This window comes from Channa argus, chromosome 14 (genome assembly GCF_033026475.1).
Source record: "Channa argus isolate prfri chromosome 14, Channa argus male v1.0, whole genome shotgun sequence".
NCBI classification, from domain to species: Eukaryota; Metazoa; Chordata; class Actinopteri; order Anabantiformes; family Channidae; genus Channa; species Channa argus.
This window is the reverse complement of record NC_090210.1, coordinates 9,084,425-9,112,116: the sequence shown is the minus strand read 5'-3', so window position 1 is coordinate 9,112,116 and position 27,692 is coordinate 9,084,425. Positions and strand designations below refer to the sequence as shown.

The window sequence follows — 27,692 nt, the reverse complement described above, 5'->3', positions numbered from 1 at the left end:
GAAAATTATTGCACACATTTTTATATTTTTCATGGCCCTGTCCCTTTCTTCTTTTTCAGGAGTTGTCTTTTTAGTAAAAGTTGCTCTCAGCAGCATTAGAAAACTCTAAACTTAGAAACTTGTTTCAGGAATACGTTTTTCTCACATGTTGTATATCCATATAACCACATAAGAAGACTTCAATGAAACAAGTGATTAGCAATATTATACAATTTAATGCCAATTGCTCAAGGAATCTATAAATATACTGTATCATCTGTTATCATTTTTATCATCACCATTAATTTATATATATATATATGTATATGTATATGTATGTATGTTATAACAGCTGGAAAGCTTAAATAACACATTACAGAAGTTTGTGCATCCTTGGCTCTCTGTGTACATTACATTTCCAATATATTCCAGGGAGACGATCATTTTATTACAGAGCCACAGTGTGTGAAGAACCATATCAAGCAGACCAGTGAATGAGTGCATTAAATTGCTGTTTTTATTAAAGCGGTGCTCTGTAGGTGAAACCATTAGTAGTATGTAAGCATAACATCTCAAAGAGATTCATTTTCAAAGAATATACTAGTATCCTGTTATGCAGTATTTTAGATTATAAAGCACTGCATTTAATAATAAGAGTTATACTGCATAGTAATTTGTTGCTTTGATATTATGATAGAAAAGTAGGTGAATATCATATTTTGTTTCAGAATACAATCATATGAAAAATCAAATGTTAAAATTGTAACATTGTGTTCTTGCTTAAAATCTACAACCACAAAAATGTAATTTTATTAAAACTGGCATGTTTTGCTCTCTTTGTTCAGATGGTCTTATCATATAAATCAAAGTCATAGCAAGCACATGCTCATAATACACCATGCTTAAAATTACAAACATAATAAACTTCTTTGTAAACAAGTAACCTCTGGCCAATGTAGAATGCAAACACCATGCACAATCCACTCATAACTGCCCTGTATTTACACGTCTGACAGTTTCCGCTTTGGAACGTTCAGTTCATTTTTATAAACAGTCACATCCTCGATCCAGACTGAAAGTCAGCTGTTTCAAACATCTCAGCTGAGGAGGAAAGGTTGCAAGAGATCACAGCGAGGTTGTTTGGTAAAAACAAGCCCATTTGTGACACATATCCATCACCAAAACAGCTTATGCTTAACATTCACAGCTGCTGCACATATTTCACCTCTTGATCTTCCCTATCTCTTCACAGAGTCTGGAGAGATACTGCGTGAGCTTCACCATCACAATGATGAGGGTCCCTCCTGTGAGCACGCAGGACGGCCAGAGCAGTGCATGGAAGACGACACTGTGGTCATACAGCCGGGTCAGAAGGACGGACTCCTGCTGCTCGACAGGGTCGTAGTAACATGGCACTTGCTGGTTCATCTTTAGGCGCTCTGAGATGTTTATAATAACTTCATGCATGGCCACGCTGTCCTTCTGGCACCTCGGCACATAGAAACACTGCAAGGACAGGGTTGAAGGGCACTGAGTTTTTTTATTTGGTCATAATTTTTGCTTTGGTGATGGGGTTACATACCACTGCATACAACACTCTTTATGTTTCATCTTTCAACTTGACCAGGAAACATTCCAAATCCTAACAGCTAACATTTTCTGAACTGGAAGCAGGGCGCATCCATAACCAAGCCAACATCTGACAACGACTGTCAACATTTGAAACGGTTCAGTAATTCTCTATATTTTCCCTCTGGCACAGTACTCACTTGAGAGCTGGTGTCCTGGGTGTCTTCATTGTGAGATAAACGGCTGACACGGCCCGTGTTATTGACACTCACGTAGACCTGTAGACAGGGGTATTTGGAGACCCTCCAGCAGTCTGACCCACAGTTGTAGGAACAGTTCACATATGCTGTGACCGTGGAGTTGAGCACAACACAAACACCTTCCTCTGTCCACACACTGTGTTGACATTTAAATGAAGATCCAATTTAATGCAAAACAGAAAGCTTTGGGGGACTTAGGGTATGAAATCAACTTGGTTTTTCATTCATAAAATCTGGTTTCATGAAGTCTGGCAATTTTTAGGTTGAAAGAACACTGAGGCAGTTTGTCAACAACAACATCAGCTGATGAATAAAATATGTTTCCAACATGAATATCAAAGTCACATTTTTAGAGGGAGTAAAAGAGACAGTTGTATCCATCAGGCCGTACCTGTCTGCATAGGAACGGAGTATAGTGATGGCCAGAACAAAGTACATCATGAAAGAACAGAGGATCATTCCAAGACCCAGAAGAATGGCTCGATCTTCTCCAGGCTTTAGAGCTGTGACTGTATTCTTCTTGTCCAGTAAATCTACCTCACGAAATTTCTGGTAGATTGACCTGTGGAAATTTTTTTTACAATTTTGTTCATATATTACAATATGAAAATAAAGGTGTGTGTAATTTTTTTTTAGCCTTTTGAGCCTGAAACTGTATAAATCTGTTACCTTCTTTCATTTACTTGCCCGGATTCTGCAATGCTTTTGGCTCCTGTCACAAAAAACATCTTTCTTGATGAGCCACGTCCTCCTTTGTTCACTGAAGCAGAGTGGAAAGATTGTCGAAAAGACCTGTGAATTAAAGCCAATTAGCAAGAAATAATCCACTAACCACTTGCAAAGCAATATTGCAGCGACAGATTATACTGTACCTTTGGTGCATATTTGCCAGCTGTAAATTCACAAATGTTGTAAATATGTCCAGTCTTGTATGTATATGCATTTATATATACATATAAATATAAAATAAATACTTCTGGTGGTAAACCTTCGAACAGAAGCTCTTGATTATGAAAGTGTTACAGAGTGTTAGGATAGAAAGCAGCGCTGATATAGTAAAGTTCACCAGGTAAACATCTAATTTTGAACACAAAAGAACACTACAAATGCAAACAAGATGACAGATAGTCACAGTTGAAAGATTTTAATGCTGATGTGGTACCTATGAAAAACCTACCTGCTGTATTCTTTACGCCTCTGCTGTCAACACAAAGTCATTGGGTCCTCTCTTGACACAACACCACCACCTTGCATTTGCCTCCTCATATCACTCTCTGGATCTCACTGTTTGCAGAAAACACATGTTCAATGCTTCACAAGCAGCTTTCTGTACATTAAACAACATTACCCTTCATTCAGATGCAATTAAATGGGCAATTGAGAAATTATAAGTTATTATTTTTTCTGGGTCAACCAGGCACCACTGTTTAGGTGAGGGTCAATGGAGGTTGGCAGGAATTTATTCAAACTTACAAATGTATTTACATAGCCACATTATACATTATGTGCAGCCATTTGGTTGTATAAAGCAGTAACATCAGTGTCTTATTTAATGGTTAAAGAAGCAAGCTTGTGCCTTGAAGGATGCCAGTTCGGTCCCCCAGACCAGCAAAATAAATCTGGTTGGGACAAGTGAAAAACGTAGTCCTTGCCCCTCTTTGTGCTGCCCTTATTCCTAACCACTCTAGGTGAATGAGGTAGCCTCTTAGTGTAACTGTCTAAAATAAAACTCTAAAGTATGCTCTATTATGATTCAAAAGTGATTAAAAAATACTACTGTAGGTGGTAGTCAACAATCAGATCATGTTGTTTGTTTAAACCCCTTTTAGATGCTGAATATTCAGTACAGCATAGATTGAATGCTGGACATTCTGTGGCTTTTCATTTTGTCCTCTATCATTTGTGCAGAATAAGCAGACTCTTTTCATTTTTGTGGGAGATAACATCCTCAGTCGTAGTGCTGGGAGCAGAAAGGTTAGAAAACAAGCCAACAAGTTCCTTTTCGATGAGTAATTTCCTTATTGTATTACATTCCCAGCTGCTTAGGGGAAATGTTGCAGAGAGACAACCCCAGTGTGACACAAGACATCTGAAGGAAAGTATCATTAAGGTTTATGCTTTCCACAAAACATTCCTAGCCATTTTCCATACACACGCACAACAAAGTGTCACACTTATACAAATGTTTTGCTCTGATTTTCCAGCTTTACCTCTCTGTAAAAGCATGTTGAGTTTTGCCTCCTGAGTGCCTCAAGTTCCACACATAACTGTATTGATTTCAGCTAAACGTGGACACACACACTTTCAAAGACACTGCTTTACTCCTTGTATATAATTGACAGTCAAGCCAATTATTTTAAAGTGTTTCGAAAGCTGTAAATTTATTTTTTGCTAAACCTCCTTGAAGGCTGGACATACAGTGGCAGGTGCCATTCTACCTAATAACTTACAAGGAGTGGTGATACTGTCCTAAATGATATATTAGGACAGGTGGCCTCATTCATGCTTTGAGGCTTCCAAACAATCTCACCACATTTAATTGGTCTGTGTATTTTTTCAATGAGACACTATTTAACAATAACATTTTCTTACTTGGGAAAACAGAGGCAACACCAGAGTATATTAATTCCAGTCACTTTCTAAAAAGATACAACTGAAAAGAAACAGCTAAAACATAGAATTTAAAAGTTGATACTTTTTTTTTCTTTTAAATTTTTTAATACATTTGCACCCTTCCCTATTTGACTTCTCATCTCATCAAAACAAAATACAGATTGTGCAGTTACACCATATGAAGCAATGCAGGGAGGCAGTTCTTGTATCTGAGAAGATGCTTCAATGTCCGGCACTGGTGTAAAACTGCTTACCCTAACAGGAAGTGTATTGTTCAGATTTTCCTCTTGTCAGTTTGATGAACTACATATTGGGAGCTGGAGGGAGATAGGATCAGCCTCTTTCTCATTTTGTGAGACTGAAAGTGTGAGAACTCAGTGATAAACCAAAATGGCATGTAGAGCTCTGGCCTACCATGCTTAGGAACAAGGGACCAAAGGGGACCCTGAGCTAAACAGACAACACTGAAACTAAATGTTTTGCAACACAATAAGGATGTTGCAACAGACAATACACAGAGACAGAGATAGACAAAGACTCAAAACAGCTACAAGAAGAACCAAAATTCCTTACAAAGAGTTGAAATAACAAAAAAATCTGCAAAATGACTCAAAGAAGTCATAACAACTACAAATAGGAACCTCTGTAGAACAAAAAATGCCTAATTACTAAAAGGAGACTGGCTACCAGCGCTTGCCCAATGACAGCCTGGATAGGCTCTAGCACCCAAGCTACCGTTTACTGGATAAGTGATAGAGCTAATGAATAGTAGATGAGTACACCATAACAGTGAAATAAAATAATGTGCAATATATATAGACGCTTTAATCCCACATTTGATTCCAGTAATAATTTACATAGCTTACATGCTAAACACGACTTTTGAGTTCAAAGCCTGGCCTGCTATCAACACTGTAGTTGATGAGGAATATCTCAGGATGTTTTTTTTGTGTGTGTCATCCTTCCAATGAATATTGCTTCCCTGTAGGTTGTCCCACATGTCCCTCTGCACAGCACACAGCAGAAGCATAACAAAGCAAACACTTACCTGAGTTGCATACACTAGCAACTGAATGGTGTTTACACTGCAAGGCATAAATAAATTCATGCTGTTGACATTATTGAACACAATGTGATATTTGTGAAATTGCATTATGTGTATTTTACAGTTATTATTGTCTTCCTGGTCCTCAAACAGACTGAAAAAAATGCTGTGCAATCCCATCTCCGGGCTGTGTTGAGACTCTAATGTGTGCTAGTTCTTTGTTAACTACAGGTTTCGGGTTCACAGCTGAAGTGTTTGACCCTAGTGGATGCTATAATCTCTTTCTTTGTACACTTACATTACAATAAACCCTAACCCTATGTGGGACTAGTGTGTGCTGAGTTGAAATGGCAGTGATAATATGCCCAATTTTTGAGGTCCTACCTCTTATTGCTGGGTTGTTATGATAATCCAGACTTTGGGCTACAACTGTCAGCTGTGGCTCTCCAACATGGTCTGGGTTCCCAGTGACAGCAGCTGCCTACCTCTTATTTAAACCCTTACCCCCAAATGCACCAGATGCCTGCCATACCTGTGTTGGTAATATGAGTTCCCTGTACAATGCTGTCAGGGGTGCTGCATCACAATGAATCTCCACTGTACCTCCAAATAACTGGCTCCACTGTGGGCCTGTTGATGTGTTTGTTTTAGGAACTGCAGCATGCATTGGGACGTTTAGAGAGCAGTTATTTCAAATACAGTCTTTGAATGACACAAATATGTAGAGGCCGTCCTGGCTTCAAACCTGACGTCACGAGATCTTTGTGACATTTGGCCACAAGATGTCTCTGCAACCTCAAACAATCGAGAAAGAGACATTGAGAGAGAGAGAGAGAGAGAGAGAGAGAGAGAGAGAGAGAGAGAGTGTCTGTGTGTGTGTGTGTGTGTGTGTGTGTGTGTGTGTGTGTGTGTGTGTGTACGTGTGTGTGTGTGTGTGTGTGTGTGTGTAGTATGATTTATGGCTCAGGGGGCCTCTCATATGTGTATGTGTTTTACAAACAGTTATCCTTAAGAAAACATTTTAACTGTTTTATCTGTTCTAGTTTGCATTTCATGAAACAGACACACTTCTTCTCATAGCACTTTTGCTTTATTGTTTTCTACTTGACTTAGATTTTTTTTTTTGCCTTGTAATTCACTTGTTATTCTGCCAAATGATTAATTGTAAAGGTAAGATGCAAAACCTTTGTAAAGACATTTTTTTCTTTTAATGTTGTTATACTTTTATTAGTCGCTTTGACATGTGGCCAGGAGAAGCTGGGAGTCAAACTACTGATCATATGGTTCATAGACAACTGCTTAACCAACTGAGCCACAGCTACCAACCAGATATGTTTGATGTGAAATAAATAAACACCAAACCTCTGCTTATTATTTATTTCTACGCATTATGTAGATAACGTCCTGCATGCTAGACCTATGTATTTTAAAATCATTTAAAAGTAACATGTAGCATTGATTATTTTCCAGCTATTTTATTCTGCTGGGTCTTTTTAATTTATTTCTAATGCTATGTCTGCCCTGCAAGCAGTGATTTCCTTAACAGTACTGCTCAGACCAGGTGGGGAATTTTCCCAGTCAGACTCCCTTAATGAGCCATCCTGGCTGCAGTATACCCTCTTGGTGCATGAGATTATGAAATTCTGTCACTTTTAGCAGTAGGATCATATCAGATGCTGTTAGAAATGTTCACTGCACTCAGTACTATTTTACTTTACTGCTTCTTCTAAGCCCTAGTCAGTAATAACCAAAGAGTACAAGACAGTCTCTCTGAATAACTCCAGAGCTCCTCCTGCTTAGCTTAAATGCTTCCCTCTGTAATTATACTCTAGTATTAGATTCAGCCTAAAAAAAAAAAAACATCCTTTCACATAAGGTTGCAGGAAAACACAGTACATTTGTAGGGAAACATGAACAAATATAGCAAATGTTTATTTCAAAAAAGACTTAAGGGCAGAAGGAAAAGCATTCTTATTTACAGAATTTGAGGTTAGGCCTAAACATAGCTACAAAGAACCACCGACTGTCTTTGAGTTCCACATTTGGAGGTGAAATAACATAGTTACAGGAGAGATGAAAGGCGACTCTGCTTCTTTGTTTCTTAGGATCTAAAAATAGCTCTTGCTGAGCAGTGAAGCTGAGCTGCGATCCCTTTTCTTGCACCGTTTTTCTCATTTTTCTGTTAAACAGTCTCCTGCACACATAATGCATCGTTACTGACACATGTGACATGACTGTTACTTCGAATGTAGAATAATTCAAGTTTGGTATTAAGTCAATAATTGCTATTATCTGGCCTACCTCATGCATACAGGTTGTGTTAATTTTGTGGTGATTGAGTGAAGATGCACCTGTACTGTTGTGCATTTCTCTACTGAATGCCTGAGGACCAATATATAGGAGCTTCCTTATTATGAGGGTTTTGCAAGTTAAAAATAGAACATCTGATATATGTTTCTTTAAAAACTGGTTAAAATTTTAAACTACTTGTCATTAACCAAGAAAAACACTTATCTGCTAACCATTTTAATGCACACGCACACAAAAGAAAAGATAATATTGCTGTTGCTAAGCTCACTGCCACTTGTGTGGCTGTATCCAAGCAATTACACAATGCCAACAGGTCCAGCACATATTTATCAGTGCTGCTGCTGTGCTCTCATTCCTAGCAACCTCATGTTATTCTCCTGCAGATTAGTTCCCTGCACCCACACAAATACCATATACTGCTGTATGCCTTGTAAATGTCACATTTGTCCAGGGTAGCAGGACACTCACATTTAAGGAAGAACTGCTACACTATGTCAACAAAAATAGAATTATTAATCAAATGTATCTTAATTTTTTAGAGATTGTCACAAATTTATGCAAGCATGTATCTAATAATGTACAGTTTATATTATGTGCATATGCTGTGGATGAGTAAAATTTGCAGTCAAAGAGAAGAAATTAGCCAATTTGCAATATTTACCCTCGAGTGAATCATATATTGTGTAAAGCCGGGCATTGGAGAGAAGACATTTGCTTATAGCCAAAACACCCTCACACAGTGTGAGTGATTATGTGAGTGCACATATTTCTGTTTTTCCTGATTTGAGAAAGTAACAAGAGTCAAAATGTGGGAGATTACTTATAAATGAACAAATAAACACAAAAGGAACAGAAACCTGTTTTGCAGATTTCTGTGCATATACAGTAGTTTTGTACTGTTTTAAAATTCTTAGTAAAACATTCAATTGCTCTGTAACATCACCTATATTGGTGAATGTGTGGCATAAGAGTTTAGACTGGGAGGTGTGTGGGACTAGCTGCAAGGACATTGACAAAGCTTCAACAGGAGATGTCGAATTGAGACACATACATTACATATACATTATCTACTACAGCCCAATTCATTACCTATCAACACATTTAATCAGATAAGCAATGCATGTAAATGCTAACCCTTTCGACTTTTACCATTTGGATGTATGCCAATGATGTAGGTCGCCTAAAATAATTCATGTTGATTTGGTTAAAGATTACATTTTTACTATGTTAAACTATTTATCTCAGAAAATGACATACATTATGTGGCCATTGTGTCTGCTTATTGGTTTGCTTGTGCTTGTGGGGATGCATAGAGACATAGGAACATGAAGATGGGGCATTACAAGTGCATATGTAAGCTATTCCCAATAGAGGTTATTACACTTGTTAACAAGAAAATACTCTGTAAAAAATGATGTCCTGAATATGCAGCACTGTTGCAAACTAATGGTCCCCAATTCAGCATTTCATGATATGTCATCATCTCACTTGGGAAAAGGCTGAAGCACCGCATCCTCTTACAGGGGAGCAGACAAACCACAGTCAAACTAGGTGTGTAGTGATACACAACCCATCATACTGAATTTTGAAGGTCAGGACTGAATTTTTTTTGACAGGTTGAGCCTTGTTGTTTAGTGAAATGATAAGGGTACATGAAAGATTTCTTTAGGTTGTCATCGTTGTTGGGAACATCGGAAATTTGTATGGTCATGGACTATAAGTACAGGCAAAAATAAAAAATAAAAAAATCAGTGTAAAACACAGATTGCACTGATGATGTAAGGTTGTTGTTGACTTTCCCAGTCTGAATGACTGAGCAGAGGAGAGGGGGTGGGGTGTTATTAATCTATGGCTAGTGGTGACCATACACGCGAAAATGAGGTGTAGTGGGGGATGGGTGAGGACGCCGTTGTTATGGCTGGCACTTGGCTGCGGCACAAACTTCCAGAGGCCTCAGTATTTTTTTCTTACTTTCACATTTCATAGTCCGGTTTCAGGGAGGAAATGTGAATCCAGTTTGATGTGAGCCTGTGAAACGGACCAGGACAGGAACTAAAATTTGATCAGCGCTGGAGGACGTCTCTCAAGCTTTGCCAAGTTACTAGGTGACATTTGGAAAATAGGTTAGTTATCAATTGTACCATTATATCCTATCTAGTTCTGTGTGGTTACAATAGTGAGCTTGACTTGTAGAGTCGCTTACTAAAAATGACCACCGCATTTTACAAATCCAATAAAGGACAGGGTGAACCCATTTAGCCTCGAGTCCACACTTGTTAATCGTTATATTGAGCTTTAGTAAGTGGTGCTTCGAAATAACCGTAGTTACAGGCAGCTCATTTTGGCATGTCGGGTCAGTCTACTGTGTCGAACGTCTGGAGCCGTTGTTCGCTTCTTGCCGCCTGGCTTTAGCTTTAATATTATAACCTATAATTATTGATAATTAATGTATGTACATGTTACCATGGTATAGCTAGAACCCATCAGCTGTTGAAGACACCGGCAATTGAAAGGTTTTATCCAAGCAGGTATGAGATTATAGCATTACTGTCACTAGCACGGCATGCTAGTGTTAGCTAGCTAGCTTGTTAGCAAGTTTAGAATGATAGCGGGCTGGTGATTTCATGGTACTTGTCGGAAATGCTAACGATATTCCCAATAAGCTAACCAAGTCCTGTTGTAGTCAAATGCAACGCTAACCTATATAGTCTTACTAGCGTTAATTTGGCGGCCAATTCTTTGCGACTTGACTTAAATTGACGTTAACGACATCTTCGAGTGCCTTGCCCGACTGGCATGTGCGTTGACGGGTGCCGCCGCAAAGCCAAAACTGTTACCTCGCACGTTAGCCAGAGAGCTAATTTTACCTAGCGTTAGCATGTGGCAGTGCAGTCTGGGCACCGCGTGGAGATTGTGAATTAAAGTCAGTTTGGTAATTAACGTTAGATAATTCTCCAACGTAAGTTAAGTATGGGAGATGCGGGTTTAATACAGCAATTTCCAGTTTCCAACTTAACAAACATTAACGTTGGATCCACACACTAACTTGTAATAAGTGAACTAAGTTACAGTAATGTTAGTTACACTAATGTTAGTGGTTAAATTGTTGCTACACATAACGATACGGTGCTGCAATACCACGTTACAAATTTCCACAGTCAGACGAATAGACACTTGATTCACGTCAATAAAGTGCGTTTTGAGTCACTGACTGACACATACTGGGGTTGGTGTTTACCTACCCACTCAAACAGCGTGTATGTTACTGTACACACTGCAGTTTTAGCCCATTCACTCAGTGCGTGTAATGTTCAGTGTATTTTCGCAGGTAACTGCCTTTCTATCACGCTAATACGTACTAGCTACCGGCAGATTAGCACGGTGACATGACGTGCACGAAATCAATGTGACCTAAGAAGGCCTGTTACATTATGTCCTATGAAATTGTGACAAAATGCATGTGCGAGCGACGCAGCTGAATGTGGGCTATCTTAAACTAAAACGTAATCAAACGCGAATAAAACACCGCAATCCTGGGCCCTTGTTAGTGTGTAAGTACTAAACATGAGATGGTGGTTATTCGAAGACGATCGACCTCAAATGTATCGTACCAGTGACTCTGTTTGACTATTTCAACACATTCAGGTTAACAATTCCCTTTAATTACAACATTTAGGGGTTGGTTAGAGCTTGATTAGTCCAAATGTTGCCACTATGTTTTTTTTCATTGCTGACCCACTTTCATTTATTTTGTTTGGTGACACGCCCCTTTGTTAATACCAGTTTACTCTGGCTGCCTTTTCACCCACTTTCAGACACACTGCTTGTAAAATTCGTGATTAAATTCTGGTAGCTTGTCACAGCACTGATTAGGATATCTGTCCCTCAAATATTGGGCCATGTCTGTTTGGTTAAATAAAGTTTAGGTTTGAATCTACTAATCATTTGCTGTCTTCTTGTGTAAAGTTGGAATGTTCCTCTTTCTCCTACAGTTCCAGAACATGCAGATTAGGTTAACTGCCATCTCCAAATTGCACACAAGTGATTGTGAATTGTCTCAGAGTTTGTCAGTGGTATGGTAGACCGGTGACATCTACATGGTGTACACCAGCTTCAGCTAGTTTCCCCTGGGATAGGATTCTGCCACGAGAGTGCCCCTCTAATGATGGATAGATGTATGATTGCATGTGTGTGCTGTGTTCTACACAAAGTTTTACATTCATTTAAAAGTCTGAGGAGATTACGACATGCCATATGCCGTAATCTAGCATAAGATGAGTCAACCCTTGCTCCACCACACTCTGCCCAATTTTTCAGGTAGTTGTGTTTAATAAGTTAAAATACATACATTCTCCAAAACCTATTTCTCCTAACCTACCTATAAAGCTTAAAAAATTAATTCAGATCCATTAAAACGACAAGCTTTGCTCAAATCTTAATATCTCTGCAGGGCTGTTTTAAATCTGGGTCACATGTGGCTCTGACAATCCCTGTCTACATTATATTTTTTCATCATATTTCTGATATCAAAAATTAGATAAACTTGTATATTGTATCTTTAATCAAAATATTGATATGAAAATTTCACAGATGTACCTGGAAACATCAGGTTAACATTAAGATTTGTTAACATTTTCATGAATTGATTTCCTACTGAAGGACCAATGTATTCATCATTTATAAACCAATAAATATAGTCAAATATTTTGTTTCTTTCTCTTTCAGGGGCTGATAGTTCTTATTAAGGACAGTGAAGCTATGATGCATCTCTGAAGACATCTTGATCACATGGGTAGTTTATTACACGATTCATTTTTACTTTTTAAAATTTTTTTTTCCATGTGTAGGTTTTGTTTCCCCTGTTTTCCGTAGCACTGTTATTGATAGCTAGTTTATTTCATTGCAGTAGTAAAGTATTTAGGTCATGCAGAGAATTTAGCTTTGTATCCAAACAGTCAAGAAAAGGTATACAGGAATGGCCCAGATAAGATCAACAGCAGCATTTTCTCGCACAAGAGTTTTGAACATGTATAATTGAATGTGAATGTTAAATAAAGCATACCTAAAATTTCAACTTAATATTTCTATAAATAACCCTGTAGCTGAGGTAACAGCTAAAGGGTTACAACTAAAACTGTATGCATTGTATACATGGACACCTGTTTAACCCAAATGTAGCATTTTATTTTGGGAATGTACAGTAGGGTTGCAGTGTTATGCTAGTATTACAGTATATCATGGTATGCAAATTGATAGTTATCAATATATATATATTTGCTTGTTACTGATGTGGGAAAAAATGCAGCCAGACAGAGATTGGGATTACTTTGGGTATTTCCAAAACAAATATAGGCTTGTAAGGACAGCGAGTTTGCTAAGTAAGTGGACAGAAAATGGCTGTTAAAGGAGGAAATACTCAAAACATGTTCATTCATTCTGTAGAACATAGATCAAAGTGTGTATTCTGTTTTTAACTTAAATCCCAAACGGAAAAACTTGTAAACGCCAATATTAAAATGTGCTTCTGAAATAATTTACCATACCTCCGATTTAAAGTCAGACACACTAATCCCATCCTGACAGGAGTATAAGTGAGACAGCTAGGCTGGCTGCACCTTTGCTCACATACGGTAAATTAGCAGCAATTGCTTCTGGCATGTCTGGAATTTTTAACTTTTGTAAAGATTTTTACAAAGCAATCAATGGATTATTGAAGAAATAACAATACCACCACAACAATAGCAACACAAAAATCCTGCATTAATGAATAAGCACAGTTGGGTGCAAAAATTTGCATCCCCTGAAATTTAAATTTCAACCCCCATCCAAGTATAACAATTTTTTTCATCATAATAATATTCACTGCCCATTCCGTTAGTCCACATGTTCCTCAGTCAGAAAATAAAGTTAAAATGTAATTAATTTTTTAAAGGGGAATCAGACTGTTGATGCATACTTAAACCTAATTTGTCCATTAAATATTATGCTGGTAATCACTTGTTGCTAATAAGTGGGTCAGAGCTGGAAAATGCTTGCTGGAGTCAATCAAGCATGAACTTCCCTGCAGGGGGTGCACAAAGTCTGCAACAATCAGTGTGTTTATAAAATGTAATAGAAAAAAAAATCTTAAGTGTAATGTAAAGTGACTTCTGATGCAGTGGAAAAATAAACATTTCATAGAGATTAGCCAGTTCCTCTGATGTTGTACGTTGTTATTGTTGGTGCAATCCTGAACAGGAGTCTGTTCTAAAGGATATTTGGTTGCATGAAGGCATTTACTTACTCCTAGCAGCGTACTTGAATTATGAGAAACACTAGCCACCAGGACTTTCTGACCTCCGTGTTGAGGATTGCTGAAAGGCTTCTACTAGATTCCATGTCTCTTGGATCTCAGCCCCTGGGTTGCAGCAGGAGATGTGTTGACTTTGTCAGCAGGCTGGCATGATGGAAACAGTAGAGGTTCTGTCCTTCATCCATTTCCACAGTTCCATTTAAATAGTACAGGTTCTGAATGAATACATTTGGAGGCCGGACATAAGCACTGTAGATTCTATTATTGTTGAGGTTTAAAGCCCATCTATGCCACACATTTTATTCCAAAATACCCACCCTGCCTCTTAAAGACGGCTGGTAAATATTTCCAATTGTAGGTTAATGAATGGAAACTGGTGCCCTGGCTAAAGCCAGGCGGCTTTTGTAGCTACAAAAAGTAGATGCAAACAAGACATTCTTTTGACAGTTTACTTTTGCGTACTCCTCTCTTTTTAACCTGCAAAATCTAGGTCAAGCAAAGCCATTTACACACACTTGCACCTTGCTCTGTGCACCCAAATGTCATTTTACTTTTTACTGTCTGTTTATGTTTCAGTAGGATATTATTTCGTGTGAATGAGAGATTTGAACATCTGATTCTCAAAACTCTGCTTTCATTTGAATAAACAAAACACTCTGCTTTGTGTTTTGTCTTTGCAGGCTCCTATCATATGCTGACCCAATGGTTTAATCACCAGGTCTAAAAATGAGCATAAGCAGCGATGAGGTTAATTTCCTGGTTTACAGATACCTGCAAGAATCAGGTAAGTCCAAAAGATAATATTTTAAGTGCATCATTTACTGTGAATTACGCTGGCATGTCTCCTTTTAAAAATTATTATGTAATATAATACATTGCTTCTCTTGACTTTGTAGTTGAAAATGTTACTTTACAAATGATATGTGCTTCCTCCAGGCTTCTCCCACTCAGCGTTCACCTTTGGCATAGAGAGCCACATTAGTCAGTCCAACATCAATGGAGCCCTGGTGCCCCCTGCTGCCCTCATCTCCATCATCCAGAAGGGGTTGCAGTATGTGGAGGCTGAAGTTAGCATCAATGAGGTCAGGCTTCATCTTTACACATGAGCTACTTATTAGTGTAACCTTACACTATGAATGCAGAAAGAGGGACCATGCTAGCCCTCTGTTTTGACTCAGCTGGCCTATGTAGTTTAGAATTTTGTTATTTACTGTTTATGTGTTTTTCAATAAGTCACATCTTGTCTTTCTAGGATGGGACCTTATTTGATGGGCGACCCATAGAGTCTCTCTCTCTGATCGATGCTGTGATGCCAGATGTAGTCCAGACCAGACAGCAGGCCTACAGGGACAAGTTGGCCCAGCAGCAGGCAGCAGCTGGCAGTGGCAGCAGCACAGGGCCACAGGCAAGCACTAAGAATGGAGAGGGCGCTGCGAATGGGGAGGAAAACGGATCCCACGCCTTGACCAGTAAGCAAGCTCTTTGTTGAGAACAATAACTGAATAAGCTCCTTTACCGACAGCTCTATGTTCCTGTGTTTTTGGCTTAAAAGACACTCAAAATGGCAATGGTAAGAAACCAAAGTTCTTATGGTTTTGCACAAGATGTTGCGTTGTATTGCCTTCACCTCATAAAAAAGTTTGTAGCAAAGATGCTGTACGAGCTCATTGGAATTCACCCTGTTACTAGGTTATTTTACTATCAGGTTTAATTATTTTATTTTAAGTTAAGGTGTGACAGTGTGTAATGTTGAATAATACAGCAGAAAACACTTTTGATACTTTTAAAAGTGCCCAACACACCTAGTGTCTCTACTAAACTTCATCCTGTCAATTCGGATGAATTGCTAATCCTAGAAGTTAACTTAATATAAGATCACATACAACAGTAAATTTTCCGTAGTTTTTTGTGTCATCTGTTTAATTGGTTTACCTTTCTTTAGTTGGTTAGAATCTGCTCACATCATATTCATGCAAATGGTTTGCACGTACATGTACCTTTTCTACCTGATTCTCATTCACACATTTTCACTCACACACCGATGGGGGAGCTGCTATGCATCTAGCCAGCAGTCACCGGGAGCAACTCAGTTGTGATTCAGTGCCTTGCTCAAGGGCACTGCAACAGGAGGAGCCAGAAATTGAAGAAATAACTCTGGGATTGGAGGAAGACTGCTCTACCTCCTGAGCAGCCACCGTCATTGCACCCACCCCTCTTTATGCAGAAAAAGAAAATTCTGAAGGGTTTAAAAACTATTTCAAGCACTGCTGTATATATAGTCTGGTGTTTTCCTGTGTTTGCAGAACCTGTGTCTCTCTAACTTTTTTCTAGCGTACAGGTTTTTTTTTTTTTTTTGGTTTTTTTTGGGGGGGGGTTTTGTTTGTTTTTTACCATAAAATGAAAAACAGGTTCTGGATGTTTACTTTAAAACTTAATTCTTTGCTCAACAAGTTATTGTTTTATGGTAAAGGATATATTCAATATCTGACAGGTTAAAGGGTCTCATCACTTTTCTGACATCCAGTGTATTCTGTTGTTCTGATAACGTGCATTTTGTGCTGAGTACCTACCTTTCTTTGGGCAAGATGTGGTTTTCTATGAACATTCTTGGCCATTCAGCAAGAGGCTGCTCTTTGATTTTACAGCTGTGAGCTGGGTTTAGGCTGTTGTTTAGTGCAGCACCATTTACTTGACTAAAGAAACACTAGCATTGCTTTCTGTTTGAATTAAAGGACGCCTTCACTGATTCTGAACTTGTTTGGTATAGTTCTAATTTGGTTAGTGCAGGTACATAAATGCCACTTTTAGCTGAAAATTCCTCCAGATGATCTCACTTGGAGGAGCCTTCAGTTCAGATTATGTCATCTTCTTGCTAAATTTGTAATCATGGTCCAGCTGATTTTCCAGAGCTCCCCCTGATGATGATTTGGGGGGGGGCATTTTTTTTTTTTTTTTTTGGCATTTCAAAATAAGGGGATGCAAACCTTTGCACCCAACTGTACTGTGTGCTGCCGTAAAAAATTAGATGTCAAACTGTTGTTAAGAATCTCTATTAGCTCAGATAGCTCCAGTTTTCTTGCCTATTAATATATTTTGCTGGTCCATCCAGATTTGTAATATTTGAGTAGAAAGTAATTTTACTGAAAGCAGTGCTTCATTACATCTTGATTATTTCCCATTTTCCCCTGCAGGTGCAACTTCTTTACCTTCGAAACAGCAGGGCAGCAATTTATTAATACTGTTATGTAAAGTTAAAGGTAAAAAGGTTTCGGTCTCTCACTCTTATGTCTAGATTACCACTCGGAGATGATGGAGGTTGACCGGGACGTTGAGATACCCCAGAGTAAAGCCATGGTCCTAAGGGGCCACGAGTCAGAGGTTTTTATCTGTGCCTGGAACCCAGTGAATGACCTCCTTGCTTCTGGGTCAGTATCACCTTATCCCCCTCTTTGCTCATGCAGTATCTGACAAAATAGTGAAACATGTCAGTCTTACTAGTATAGTCAAGTAGGGTTTTGCATTACTGTTGGTCACATCATTGAGACATTTTTACATTTGATACAGCTACCCTTTTAATGACAGCCTTAAGCCATAATAATAAAAAAACCCAGCAGTAGCTGTTTTAATTAGTGCCTGTCTTTCTGTTTTTGAAGTTTGGGTTGATTAACCTAAATGTGTTTCCATATGTTTCCACTCTCAAAATTAACTGGAATGTATAGAAATGTCATTGCTTCTGGCACAGTCCTGTAATTTGAGAGGACCTTCACCGTAGGCTTGTATCCACACCAACCACTTAAATATTATGACGGTTGTCTTTCTAAAATGGATTTATTTACTTAAACCAGGTTCAGTAAAATGCCCTCTAAAGCCAAACCCTACTCACAGCAGTGATGATCAGTCTTTACCAGTAACATTACCAGTACAGAGTCAAAGAATCAAAGCCATGTGTCCCTGTGTGTATTGATTTGTGCAGATCTGGAGACTCAACCGCACGGATCTGGAACCTGAGTGAGAACAGTACAGGCGGATCCACCCAGCTGGTTCTGAGGCACTGCATACGGGAAGGGGGCCAAGATGTACCCAGCAACAAAGACGTCACCTCACTAGACTGGAATGTGAGTGTGTGGGTGTGTGTGTGTCTGTGGGGACAGGTTTGAATTTTCTACCATTGAAATGAGGACACAGTCCTCATGGGCTAGCGGATGCATGATAGCTTTGATAGTTGTATAGATGTGTGTTTTTGTGTGTAGATAAAAATCTGCCCCCCCCCCCAAAAAAATGTAGCTGTTGGTAATTTAATCTTGGGGGGGGTGAGCAGGAGACGCAGATACTTCTGCTAAAGGCATTCATTCCAACCACAAATATGGGGGTGACTTGCTCCCACAGGGAAGACTCTTCTACCCTGCTCAGCTGCAAACTGTTTTTTCCCTAAGTAGTGAAGTTAATATACGGCAATATGCAAATTAAGCTTTAATATTTCAGCTACTGACTATAAACTAATGACAATCATCTGTGTGTTTCTTCCAGAGTGAGGGAACATTGTTAGCAACAGGCTCATATGATGGCTTTGCTAGAATATGGACAAAAGACGGTATGACTCAGCTCCCTCTACATTTTAGCTTTGCTTGGATTCATGAATGGTGATACTGTTTTTGCTCTTAGTCTCTCTGAGTTGTGTTTTGCTTTTTTGTTGTCAGGTAACTTGGCCAGTACTTTGGGTCAGCATAAAGGTCCTATATTTGCACTTAAGTGGAATAAGAAAGGCAATTTCATCCTCAGTGCTGGCGTAGACAAGGTAAGGCATCCTTTTTCCTAATGACCTCGTTGTGCTACTGTCTTCTGCGATGGTTTAATGACACACAAATGGAACATTCGCTGAATCAGCTGTTGATCTTGATGAACCAACATTTAATATTTATATACCAGTAGTGGATAGAACGCTGCTTTTGGTCATTTACTTGATCACCTGTTTAGATGAATGATGAATTGTTCAGGTTATTTTTTTAAAAACTTGAGAGAAACATTGTCTGGGAAAATAAGAAAAGAAATTTTATCCTTGCTAGTAAAATGTCTTTGACTTTAACTGTTAGTCTAATTGGGCTCTAAAAAACCTTTATACTTTTTATTTTTAAACAAGTTTCTAACATTTGCTTACAACTCTTAAAGGACTGAACAGGGTGCATTTCAACCAGGTGCTCTCTGCATGTCACAAAAGCCCAACATACAAAAATGTATAAACATTGTTCAACATTGCCAGCTAGTGTTCAAGTGTCACATGACACAGAGCCACTGTCAGCATACATATTAATGTGCAATTCCTGATGTTGTGCAGGCACAAAAAAGCTTTAGGCATATGTGATATATCAGGTTCCCTGTTTATCTACTCTAAAGTACTTTGCACATTATTCAGGTAAACTGAGTATGACTTGCAGTACCTTAAATAAGAAAAATAACACTGATGTTAAATCCCAATTCAAAAAAGTTGGGACAATGTGTAAAATGTAAATAAAAACAGATTTCAATGATTTGCAAATTTCATTGACCCGTATTTTATTCACAATAGAACATAAACAACATATAAGATGTTGAAACTGAGAAATTTCATGAGAATTATTAACTTATTTTAAATTTGATGGGAGCAATACATCTCAAAAGTAAAAAACAAACGTTGGAGCATTTGACAACTAATTAGGTTAACTGGCAGCAGGTCAGTAACATGAGTCGGTATAAAAGGAGCATCTAAGTGAGGCGAAGCCTCTCGAATGTAAAGATGTGCAAAGGTTCACCGATCTGTGACAAACTGCATCTAAAAATTGTGGAACAATTTTAGAAAGATCTTCCTCAATGTAAACCATGAAATGGTACAATGTCAGTTTCAACATCTGATATGTTGTTTATGTCCTATTGTAAATCAAAGATGGGTTGATGAGATTTGCAAATCATTGCAATCTGTTTCTCACCTTTTTTGTAATGGATTTGTACATTCTGTTTTAATGATTTCATTGATTTCTGGGGATGAAAATTAGCCGTTTAGTCTTAATGATTAAAACTCTCCCCCTTAACACAGACCACAATCATTTGGGATGCACACACAGGAGAAGCAAAGCAACAATTTCCTTTCCACTCAGGTGAGTGACAAGAGTCAGCTGGGCTTGTCCACGTGACTTTTCAAGCAAGAGTCTTTCTGTTTTTAGATGGTTACCTTTTACTGAAGTGCAGTGAGATATTTTTTTCCACACCTCAGTGCTGCCGCAGCCCTAAGCTCTGTCTCCGTCTCCCAACAGCACCTGCTCTGGATGTAGACTGGCAGAGCAACAACACGTTTGCCTCCTGCAGCACAGACATGTGCATCCATGTGTGTAAGCTGGGTCAGGACAGACCCGTCAAGACCTTCCAGGGACACACAGTAAGATATGACTCCTCTGCGTAGGCACAGCTTTCTTACAGGGAGGGCAGTGAGAAACTAGCCACAAACCAGAAACACTCCTGTCAGATAATATGACGGCTGCAGCTGAATCACTAGTTTTGGATAAGTTATAATTTAAAGTACATCCAGGCAAAACAATAACCACTTTCTGCTAAAACCACTTCTCTTTTTAAGCAGTGTATACAGTTTATAAAATCCCTAAACCAACTGCTGCAGATAAGCCACATTGGCTTTTTTTGTTTTATTTCTAACATTATGTTTACCCTCTATAGAATGAGGTGAATGCCATCAAGTGGGATCCCACTGGCAGCTTGCTGGCCTCCTGCTCTGATGACATGACACTCAAGGTCAGTCCACAAAATATATAGATGTTTTGAATCTCAGCTAATAGCCAGAAATATGAAAAATGGGCCAATCAGACACATCTCAGAAAATTTGTGTTGTTATGAATCAATCTAAATGGTTTATTTATTTTTTTAATTTAAATTATGGTTTCCTCCTTACTGTCATAGATCTGGAGTATGAAACAGGACAGTTCTGTCCATGATCTCCAGGCTCACAGTAAAGAAATCTACACCATCAAGTGGAGCCCCACAGGCCCCGGGACCAACAACCCTAGCGCCAACCTCATGCTGGCCAGGCAAGAGTACAAAGTTTAACCTGAGCACCAAAGGCTTCGTAGTATTAACAAAAAAAATAAATCATATTTCATATATTCCTGCTACCTGTCTACTCCTTAGGTCAAATTGCTGATGCATTCCTTAGTATACTTGGACTAATAAATATCTCACAATGTTATTTGGCTTGTATGTAACATTTCAGTTGTAACTCTGAGGCATGCCGCAGTGACTCGGTTGATCATTGGGAAATGGGAATGGTCAAATCTACTGTGTGCCAGTTGCCTTTGCAACACTTATTTTAGCAGCCTTTGTGGCACTGATGATTCTTCTAAGTGAAAGCTGGAGAAACATCCTAGTTTTTTGGGGGCCTTCCATGAATTTAGGCATTACCCCTTTACTTACTTTGTAGCTTTGTCTCTATTTGTTTAAAGCTTTTGTCACTGAACTTAGAGTTACAGTAGCTGATGCAAAAACAACTAACGACTTAGCTGTTTTGGGTCAATTTGTTTGGTTGACAGGTGTATTTTATATCTGAGCTACATGGCAGCTCATTTTTATACTACGTGACTCTTTGACACCCAGCTATCTCGCTCTCTCTCCAGTGCATCATTTGACTCAACAGTGCGTCTTTGGGACGTGGAGCGTGGAGTTTGTATACACACACTGACCCGTCACCAGGAGCCTGTCTACAGTGTGGCCTTCAGCCCTGATGGCAGGCACCTCGCCAGTGGTTCTTTCGACAAGTGTGTCCACATCTGGAACACTCAGGTCTGGGTTTACACTTTAAAATTTTAATTTTAATTTCCACACACACACACACACACACATACACACACACACACACACATATATATATATTATATATATATAAAAATTATACTTTTACATTTAGTCCTTTAGCAGAGGCTTTTAACCAAAGCGACTTACAAGTGAGGTACAAGGGAAGCAAAAATCTAAGTCAAGGAGAAAACAAAGTATTATCAGAATAAGTGTTTCCGTTTCATGAGATGCAAGTGCAAAACAGAGCAGAAAGGTTTAAGTGCATAGGAAGGTGCGGTAAAGTTCTCTTTTCAGCAGTTGTGGGAGTGAGCTTGTTGAGTGTGCAGAGTTTGGTAGCTTGTTCCACCATGGTGGCATCATTAAGCTGAAGAGTTTTCTTTGGTGTCTTCTGTGTGGTGCTGGAAACACAAGATATGTGTTCTTTTTGGCTGATTAAAAATGAGGCGAGCTGCTGCATGTTGAATCATCTGCAAGGGTTTGATTGTGGATACCGGTAAAGCCATTAACAGGGTATTGCAGTAATCAAGAGTACCTCTTCTTCTTCTTCTTCAAAACTTCTATATATGTGGGATAAACATGATAAAGAATGATACCTGCTAATGTTGGTGTATACATGTGTCTCTTCAGACCGGTGCTTTAGTTCACAGCTATCGGGGGACAGGAGGGATCTTTGAGGTTTGCTGGAATGCCACAGGGGACAAAGTGGGAGCCAGCGCATCAGATGGATCGGTAAGTTTTGCTGCACATAAAGCAGCTATTTACATTAACTATGACACCAGCCTACTGAACTTTGTGGGTCTACCCTGTAGTTCAGGTCCGACACAGCCAAACTGACACAACACCGAGTCTCTTTGTTTCAGCAGTGAGGAATGTGCATGTGCAGATTCATGAGAGTTGGCAAACATAGGCAGGGGGCACACTACTGCTGACTGGTGCACAAGGTTTCACAGAAATTTTGAAAAGATTGTATAAAAGTGGATGTTGCATTTCCATTAGTTAACACTAGATAGAGCCATTACTGCATGACATATTAATTAAGTCTCACTAAAGGAACCATTTGTAATTTGATGGTGTGAAAAACACATTTTTAGGAAAGTATTAAGACACACATTTTATTATATCCTTAAATTAATTTCTAAAATTAAGTAATATTTATTTATACTAAGGGCCAACAGTCAAATGGATTCCTTCTTTTCTACGTGTCAATACTAACTGTGCATACCAAGCAACAAAACCAACAAAAAGATGGTCCCATTAGTGACAGAGACCACTGTGATTGGCTGTTCAGCTTAGTAAGTCAGTGCAAAAAATAAAACCATGGTCTTAAAAACACCAGTCCAATTTATCAGGCATAAACAGAATTAGTAGTAGTTATGAACACATGCTGCTTATCTGACTCAATCCAAGATATTTGCCTTGTCTTCCCCTCACGTAAGAGCAGAACATGCATCAGCGCATGCATAATGAAAAATAAAAAAGTTAAATATATCCTATCATATGCAATAGCACACGTCACTTTGCGTCACTGCAGCAACGACGCTAAAATGATAAGCCCTACTTAGGACAATGATGTTTTGTAATTGTAAGAAAATCAACATTAGTATTTTAAGGCAGAAGTTGAAACCTTTGAAGGTTCTCAGCAAAATAGTGTGCCACAGTGCTTTGTTACAATCCTATTTCTTTTTTTTAATATATATATCAACTTGGTGTGTCACAGGCATAAGCTTGATTCAGCAGTTTTCTTGCCTTTCTCATTTATGTTGTGTTTTTTTTTTTTACCTTTCGCTTCTAAAATTGGCTGAGGTGTTTCCCACTCTCTGTTAAATGTGGTCCTATCATTCTTATTATTCTGAGTTTTGTTGTATTTTAATTGTATTAATTTTTTATCTTGATGTGTATTTTAATGTTATACACTGCTTTGGTCAAATTGTGTTTTTAAATACCCTTTTAAACAAATGTCTCTGGACATATCTAGTTAATATTTTACCTGGTCTACATGAAGGATAAACAAAAGAAAAAATTTCAGTGTAATTTAAATTGCGGTTTCAATTTTCACGCCACTTGCACTCAAACATTCTAAATGACAACAGGATGAAAAGGGACAAACATGAGTATTTTACCTGCCTATTCAAGTGTGGTCATTAGCAGAAACTGAAACTGTTGTGGCAAAGACAGATTTGTCTCCTAACAATCTCCTCATTCCTGTTTCTAGGTTTGTGTATTAGACCTGAGGAAATGACACTCATCTGGGAGACCCATGGACCGACCACGAATGTGTACATAGCCAAATGACTGACTGACCCTGCCTGTCCCTCACACTGCTGTAGTCCCATTAGATGTCATGGGCCGCAATTACAGCCAAACAGAGCAGCTCACCCTTCGCCACATACAGTTTTTATGCACACGCTTCAGACATACAACAGGACTGATTGGACACCTGCATTGCTCTCACAAACCTCCAGGAAGAAACCATTTTCTGTTGTCACTCAGTACAGACTTGTTGGATCCATCCTGCACAAACCAAAACACCATGATTATTTTGCTTTCCTCTTTTTATCCTTTGTACCAGAAATATAATGATTTTTGTTCTCTGTTGGTGTGTGCATATTGCATATGTTGGCATTTGATGTCCTGTGGACATTTTTGTTTTGGATTTGGATTTTACTGATCTATGTAGGTTTTATATTACATGTGGGGTGGGAGAGAAGAGAGTGAGGAATTTGAGAGTTGTTTTTTATGGTGGATGAACATAGCTGTTTATTTGGGGAGCCATTCTATTTTTTTCTCCCTGGTTCAAAAGCAGATGTAAAACTCAAATGATAACTGGTTTAAAATGTCAGCTGTTTTCATATGATAGGTTGGCTCCTTTTTAACAAAATATAAAGCAGTTAATTAAAGGATGATTCAATATTTCTATCTTTTATCCTCAGAAATGGTTTTCAGGTGTTCTCAATTCATCAGGTTATTATAAACTGTTTAAAACCTCCAGGCTGTTCAACACTTCGTAAGTTTGATGCTCTAACAATATGCAGGTCAAAAGACATCAACTCTGTTAGTGTTCCCATCATTGAAAACTACTTGCTTGTCCTGGAACTGTGTCCGATTTTGTTTTTGTTTTTTCCTTTTTGGGAGGGGGTCAAAGCACAGTTAATGGCTTGTTCGGTTTGTGGAATCAGGGGAAAGAGAGTGGGAGCTAAATGGGAAAAGGCCCATAACTGCTCACATTTATCTGAGGCAGACAATAAATTATAGCTGTGTATAGCTTGTTTACTCAGTTAATATCTTTATGCCATCCACTGCTAAATGCAAATCAGACAAATTGTTCCCTGTTTCACCTACTTTATTATTAAACATCAAGACATCATCTGGAGTATCTCTGCAGGCCCAGGGTCTTTGAGCCACATTCTTAAACATGACCCAGCATTTGCTTACATCAAAACGAAGACTGCAAATTGACATTGCTGGATTTCACATCTGTTTGTCGTGATGAGCAGGTCTTTAAAAGCTTTGCTTAAAACTTAATGTACTGTGCAGCTTTCATGTGCAAGATTGATTCAAGGACACACTACAGTTCCTGTTTTGGTTTACTGTTGTCAGGCGGTTGTTGCTCTGAATAGACACTCATGCTCACTCTCTGGAGACAGGCTGTGTTCAGGCCTATGCACGGTTAGACGGCGCTATTGTTTGTAGTGTTCAGAGTTGGCAATTTGAGGCAAGTCTGCTTGTCGTTAAAAAGCAGACTCAGCATATGACTTGATGTTACATGGTATCTGCATTTAAAATATATTTAGAAATATATCTGTTCTATCACAGGGGACTTTTGTATGCCACTCGTATGCTAGTGGTGGATGTTTAAGGAACTTTGAAAACACTTGAAATACAGTATGTGATGTTGTACATCAGTGGGGGTGGTGACCATACAGAATGGTTTGTTATAAAATACCATTAAACAGTCATAGCCAAATAAGAAACGGCCATTAAAAGTTTTTTTTTCTTTCTGCACTTTAGACGGAATCTGAAGAAAATGGGAGCAGTGTTTATTTTAGCAATCGTAGATGCATCTGCTGTTTGAAATTAATCTGATTTGCTGCAGATAGTGTTCTAGTGGGGACATATGCAGGAATAGTATCTTGTCTTATGATTCATATGTCAAAAGTCACACCCGGCCTACTCCATGGGGTTTCCGGTGTCATCTTGCAGCCATAACCACTATTGACACACACATATCACTGGCCATTTAAGATTTTTTGGTTTGTTTTCTTGTTTTTAGAAAAACATTTGTAATGGAACTTAAAACTATTTCAAAATTATCTTTAATACAGTCAGGAGCGATTGGATTGTACAACAAAGACCCTATCAAATGATGTCTATGACAGTGAAATGGTATTTTATAATAGTTTGTTTTTAGATGATAAGCTTTTTACTCTGCATTCAAGTGTGTGCTATTTTTGGTTCCTAAAGACATTACTAACGGTAAATCTATCTTTGCTATGTTGGAGAGCCCTTAAAGGTTTTGTACTTCTCAAAACTTTTGTAATTCTGATTTATTTGTAGCTACATACTCAAAATGGAGAAAGTAAAATTATCTTATTGTCGATGTATTATAACATAGAACCTGTAAATACCAATTTGCTGAATTTTCTTTTTTTTTTGTGATGTCTTTGCTCTCACCTACGTTGTACTCTCTCTCTCACTCACATGGTTGCAGACTGCAGCCTCCTGATCTGACTCAGATCTTAAGGTCTAGAATAAAATCTATTTTGATAATATGAATGTGTTTTCTTTTGTAATTTCTTGATTAAAGGCATAAATACACCAGTGAAAGCTGTGTATGAAAGAAGCTTCAATTAAGATTGAGATACTTTTAGCATCACCATTAAGTTAACATTTTGCTTTTTTGTGGAATGTTTTGCCAAGTATTAGATAAAATGGTTGTGTTTTTGAGGATTTACACCAAAGGTGGCACCCAGTAAAATGGCCAGAAAACGTTCGCCTTATCAAACCATAGAACTTTGTTCCACTTTACTTTAGTCTCCAACATGCCTTCTGAAAGACAATAGCTGAGATTTATATTGATAAAAATTGTCAGTGGCACAGGTAACAGTTTCATCTTCAGTGTTTATTTTAGAGAATTATAATTAATGTTTTTGTTGCTAACTGTTTCGGTTCATTAATAGACCACAAATTTCTGTAAATAAATGTATGTAGGGTAAAATCTATTTCAGGTCTGCATACTTACACAAATCATTACTGCTGGATAGCAGGGCACTTAGAGCAATAAAACCAAATTTATCAGGTCTACTGGTCTAATTTTTACATATTATGGGCCAATATGGACTATTGATTTCACATGCGAAGAAGGCTTGTAGCCCACATAGATTTAGTCACAACATCTCCCTTTTGTTGAGCTGGACAGCTTGTAGGACTATTTGAACAGACCTTAGGAAGCGAACCGCCTCCCTTTGTGTGTTAGCTATCACGTTAGAGTTGGAAGAATAAATTGTGTTGCTAGCTGTGTGGGAAGTTATTGTATTAATATAAAACACATATGCACCAAAAGTAAAATACAATAAAGTACAATCTTTATGTTATTGTCATTCAGACACATAAACTACATGTCAATGTAGTTGTAGATTAAGAAGGCAGTGTCACTGCCTCCTTATCATTTGCCTCCGCTGGCCCACCAGATACCTAACTTAATGCTGATGGGCTCAGCAGAGACCAAGCCTCCTTTCTTTTCTCACTTGTCAAATTTTTGGTACATATTTTTTCCATTTGGCCTCAGAATTTGGTGCTC

At 38.4% G+C, this 27,692-nt stretch overlaps 2 protein-coding genes across 5 annotated transcripts; one reads left to right on the top strand and one right to left on the bottom strand.

Annotated features, from left to right (window-relative positions):
• Positions 1–304: 304 nt before the first annotated feature.
• On the bottom strand, positions 305–3,199 carry kcnmb2a (potassium large conductance calcium-activated channel, subfamily M, beta member 2a). 2 transcript variants are annotated; one of them, XM_067474618.1, is made up of 5 exons: positions 2,986–3,199; positions 2,478–2,600; positions 2,200–2,370; positions 1,749–1,944; positions 305–1,485 (listed from the first exon to the last, which is right to left on the bottom strand). In XM_067474618.1, exons 2-5 carry the CDS (start codon positions 2,534–2,536, stop codon positions 1,201–1,203), a joined length of 711 nt encoding a protein of 236 aa, XP_067330719.1. In that variant the 5' UTR covers positions 2,537–2,600; positions 2,986–3,199; the 3' UTR covers positions 305–1,200. The 2 variants fall into 2 exon arrangements, with proteins under 2 accessions (XP_067330719.1, XP_067330720.1); XM_067474619.1 differs by lacking the exon at positions 2,986–3,199 and having other exon boundaries at positions 2,478–2,719.
• A 6,481-nt stretch (positions 3,200–9,680) lies between these two features.
• tbl1xr1b (TBL1X/Y related 1b) lies at positions 9,681–26,664 on the top strand. 3 transcript variants are annotated; one of them, XM_067474538.1, is made up of 16 exons: positions 9,681–9,899; positions 12,502–12,568; positions 14,749–14,852; positions 15,005–15,150; positions 15,321–15,537; positions 17,361–17,493; positions 18,042–18,183; positions 18,596–18,659; positions 18,766–18,863; positions 20,136–20,196; positions 20,353–20,474; positions 20,768–20,842; positions 21,008–21,135; positions 21,718–21,883; positions 22,523–22,624; positions 24,108–26,664. In XM_067474538.1, the coding sequence occupies exons 3-16, from the start codon at positions 14,795–14,797 to the stop codon at positions 24,132–24,134; spliced, it is 1,539 nt and encodes a 512-aa protein (XP_067330639.1). In that variant the 5' UTR covers positions 9,681–9,899; positions 12,502–12,568; positions 14,749–14,794; the 3' UTR covers positions 24,135–26,664. The 3 variants fall into 3 exon arrangements, with proteins under 3 accessions (XP_067330639.1, XP_067330640.1, XP_067330638.1); XM_067474539.1 differs by lacking the exon at positions 9,681–9,899 and adding an exon at positions 10,127–10,300; XM_067474537.1 differs by lacking the exon at positions 9,681–9,899 and adding an exon at positions 10,127–10,304.
• The last annotated feature ends 1,028 nt before the right edge of the window (positions 26,665–27,692 follow it).